This window comes from Astatotilapia calliptera, unplaced genomic scaffold (genome assembly GCF_900246225.1).
Source record: "Astatotilapia calliptera unplaced genomic scaffold, fAstCal1.2 U_scaffold_9, whole genome shotgun sequence".
In the NCBI taxonomy this organism is placed as follows: Eukaryota; Metazoa; Chordata; class Actinopteri; order Cichliformes; family Cichlidae; genus Astatotilapia; species Astatotilapia calliptera.
This window is the reverse complement of record NW_020535833.1, coordinates 350,602-354,792: the sequence shown is the minus strand read 5'-3', so window position 1 is coordinate 354,792 and position 4,191 is coordinate 350,602. Positions and strand designations below refer to the sequence as shown.

Below are 4,191 nucleotides of genomic sequence, written 5' to 3'. Positions count from 1 at the left end.
AGGGTTTGTGTTGTTGAGATTGTTGAGACATTGTTTTGCTGTCTCCTATTCTGTCACTGACTCAAAGCTTTGAATCAGTAAAGCCATTTTCAATAAAACTGATGTAGTGGTTTAATACTGGGTCCTTTGAACACTGCTATCTAGCCTCTTAGAGACCATAGCTCCTTTTGTAACAATTCCTGGTGAGTGATTCTTGCACAGATCAGCCAACAGGTTGATGGCTGTTTTTGCCGGTCAACAGTTAAAATCACCTGTGTTCTGTGTGGAGGCGGGGTTTTGGATACTCTCCACATCTCCCTTGTACACTCAGGAACTGTTGTCTTGTACCCTAGGGTTTGTTACTAGTATTATTAGATTGGATTTTTTCCTTTTTCTGTTTGTACACCCACTGGTACTGCTATAATTATGAGGTGGGAGTGTATGTCTTATATTGCTTTATGTTCTTTAAAAAGAAAACGGCATATTGTTCAATTTGTCTTTTGTAAATTCGATGCAAAAACTTTAATAAAATATCAGGCTGAAAAATCACCTGTGTTTGTGTCACTGCATTAATCACCCGTTTCTACTGAACCTGATAAATAACGCGAAAAAAACATTAACATTTTTAATGTAAAACTATTGCAACACTTTTCTAAGATCTGTGAGTTTTCCTGTCCTGACACATGATAACAGAAAAGCCTTCGAGCCATGCTGTGATGCACACCCATCTTACATGACCACGCCTCATGACTCATGTGAGACAAACCAGGAACCAGGATGCTATTGTTCCATAGTAAACAGAGATGCACAGACGATCAGACCGAACTAGCAGCTTCCACTGAGAAAGTCCAGCTACCGGGAAAAAAAGTGGAAAACTCCAACACTGCTGCTGACGCTGCACACACTGAATGTGAGTATGAACAAAATCCAAAATAAGTCTCAATGAAGGTAGTAGAGGAGGGAGGGGAGCCAGGACTAACTGTACTTCTATTGTTTTCAGCATCACTCACAAACTCAATGGCTTCCAGATCAGAGGAGGATCTCTGCTGTCCGGTCTGTCAGGAGGTCTTCAGAGATCCTGTTCTTCTGTCATGTAGCCACAGCTTCTGTAAAGACTGTCTGAAGAGATGGTGGAGGGAGAGAGTAAAACATGAATGTCCAGTGTGTAAGAGGAGATCTTCAAGGGATGAACCAACATTAAATCTGGCTTTAAAGAATCTGTGTGAGTTGTTCTTACAGGAGAGAGATCAAAGAGCGTCAAAGGCTCTCTGCAGTCTGCACTCTGAGAAACTCAAACTCTTCTGTCTGGACCATCAGCAGCCAGTGTGTGTCGTCTGCAGAGACTCAGAAAAACACACCAACCACAGATTCAGACCCATCGATGAGGCTGCACAACAACACAAGAAGGAACTACAGGAAACTCTGGAGCCCTTAAAGGAGAAGTTAAAGATTTGTGAGGACGTTCAAGTGAAGTTTGATCAAACAGCAAAACACATTAAGGTCCAGGCCCGACACACAGAGAGGCAGATTAAGGAGCAGTTTAAGAATCTTCACCAGTTTCTAGCAGAGGAAGAGGAGGCCAGGCTGGCTGCACTGAGGGAGGAAGAGGAGCAGAAGAGTGGGATGATGAAGGAGAAGATGGAGGCTCTGAGCAGAGAGATAGCAGCTCTTTCAGACACAGTCAGAGCCACAGAGGAGGAGCTGAGAGCTGAAGACGTCTCATTCCTGTACAACTACAAGGCTGCAGTGGAAAGAGTCCAGCACTGTTCACTGCTGGATGATCCACAGCTGCCCTCAGGAGCTCTGATAGACCAGGCCAAACACCTGGGCAACCTGACCTTCAACATCTGGAACAACATGAACGACATGGTCTCCTACACTCCTCTCATTCTGGACCCAAACACTGCTCATCCACAACTCATCCTGTCTGAAGATCTGACCAGTGTGAGAGGAGGAGAAAGGCAGAATCTTCCTGATAATCCAGAGAGGTTTGATTTTTTCTGGTCTGTCCTGGGCACTGAGGGCTTTAACTCAGGGACTCACAGCTGGGATGTCGAGGTTGGAGACAATACGTACTGGGGACTGGGAGTGTTAGCAGAATCTGATGAGAGGAAAGGAACCACACTGTCTGGCTTATGGAGAATAAGGTTCAATTCAGGTGAATACTCAGCACTGTCACCATCAGCTCCATCCACTGTTCTCTCAGAAAAGAAGAAGTTCCAGAGGATCAGAGTGAACCTGGACTGGAACAAAGGGAAGCTGTCGTTCTCTGATCCTGATACTAACACACACATACACACCTTCACACACACTTTTACTCATAAGATGTTTCCTTATATTGGCACTCTGGATGATAAATTGAAGGTGTTGCCTTTGAAAGTGTCAGTGGAGCAGATAAGTTCAGGATGATTATATTTCTAATGTTTGCTGTTAGTGAATTGAACCTTTTAAACTGCAACTGTCCTCCTGCTGCCTCGTTGTTCCAAAGCTCTTTGTTTGTCTTGGTTCTCACCATTTCAGTTTCTGCTGTCTACCCTTTCACAATCATTTCACTGTTTCTCAGTGACTCCCAAAAACTTGATTTGAAATTCTATCATATTTTAGATCATTACAAATGTTTTACAATTCATGTCTGAACTAAAATGTCTACACTCATTGTGGTATTCATTACATTATTGGTGGGATACGTCACGGTGGGCACACCCAAAAAACAAAAAACAAAAAAACAGTCTAGAAGAAAACATAAGTAACTTTTCTAAAATAAAGATCCAAAAAAATATAAATCTTTTAACTGTGCCCTTATCTTTAAACAGGAGAATGTTTTTGAAGGCTTCCCATCGCAACAGCCTACCAAGCGCAATAATGAGACCATTTACAAAATATGAGACCCGCAGGAGTGCTATAGCTAACTATAGCATATAGCAACTAAGCTAACTATAGCTAACATAGTTAATATAGTTAATAGGAAGCTGTGATTAACGGAGCGGCGGAAGGCTGAGTTTATCTTTCTTATTTCTTTCACAGTGATTTGGTTTTTAAAGAGAAACTTCTCAAACGGCAGACAATGGAGCCGCCGAGGGAAAACACACGAAACAAAACTGTAGAATTAAAAATATAATTTATTATGTTTAAATAGTTAAAAATATAAAATGAATTAAAACAACCTTGGCCAAGGGAAGACACAATAAAAATCAATAACACACAACATTAAAAGTCCAGTGGAATCCACCACGGCCTAAAAGTCACAGAAAACTAAGAGGTCCAGCGTAGTATTAAAAGAGGGAAACCCAGCGGAGTCCTCGCCTTCCTCCCCGCATTCCACGTCCTGGTGCACTGAAGAAAGGGAGGGAGCGGCAGTCACTATTCCTTTGGCAGTTTACTTTATAAAAAGGATAAGTCAAAGACTTACCCGGGTGGGCAGAGCTCTCAACTCCGCCCGCCGCTTCCTCAAACTGCAATCAGCACCGCGGTCTCACTGCTTCTTTTCTCCCGCAGTGCACGAGCTGGCTCTTGTCGTTATTGCCACCAGACTGCCGCTACGCGTCCCTAGTCGCTGGTCATCTGCCTTTTTTTCCTCTGATCGTTTCCCCTTTCCAGTCGCTGGTAATCTCTCTTCCCAGTCTCTGGTCGTCTGCTCCATCTGATCATCTCTACTCTCTGATCGTCTCTCGCTCTCCCCTCTGATCGTCTGTGTCTTTCCTCTGTCTGTCTCGCATTCTCCGTGTTACATTTTTCTGTTGAACACCGGCTCCAACCCTTTTATGTGTCCTTGAGCACTCTGTAAATTACCTTTTTTCTCTCAGGTGTGTCCAATTAGTAAAAACGGGGGAAAAGGCGGAGTCTCTCCAGGACAATTTGCCGGCAACTAAAAACATGCAAACTAAATAAAACACTGCACAAAATACATGCAATATAAAAATAAATATATACACTTCACATAAAAATACAGCACAGCAAAACAACGTCCGTCTTCCCTGGATGACATAGACATGCAGACAGCTCATAAGGTTTAATATTAATACAAGAAATATATATTTCCATATATGTAAAAATAGCACCACAAGGTAGGCAGTTACAAGAAAAAGTATGATTAAACAAACTGTGCTGCATAACAGTACGCAAAAGAGCAAGCTGTCTTTTAGGAAGATTTTAAAAATGGCCAAATGTCACTGCTTGCACTTGGCAATCACATGACCTCACACAAGGTTACTC

At 42.6% G+C, this 4,191-nt stretch overlaps 1 protein-coding gene across 1 annotated transcript; it reads left to right on the top strand.

Annotated features, from left to right (window-relative positions):
• Positions 1-981: 981 nt before the first annotated feature.
• On the top strand, positions 982-2,690 carry LOC113018478 (nuclear factor 7, brain-like). Its single transcript, XM_026161545.1, has one exon. The coding sequence runs from the start codon at positions 997-999 to the stop codon at positions 2,386-2,388; it is 1,392 nt and encodes a 463-aa protein (XP_026017330.1). The 5' UTR covers positions 982-996; the 3' UTR covers positions 2,389-2,690.
• The last annotated feature ends 1,501 nt before the right edge of the window (positions 2,691-4,191 follow it).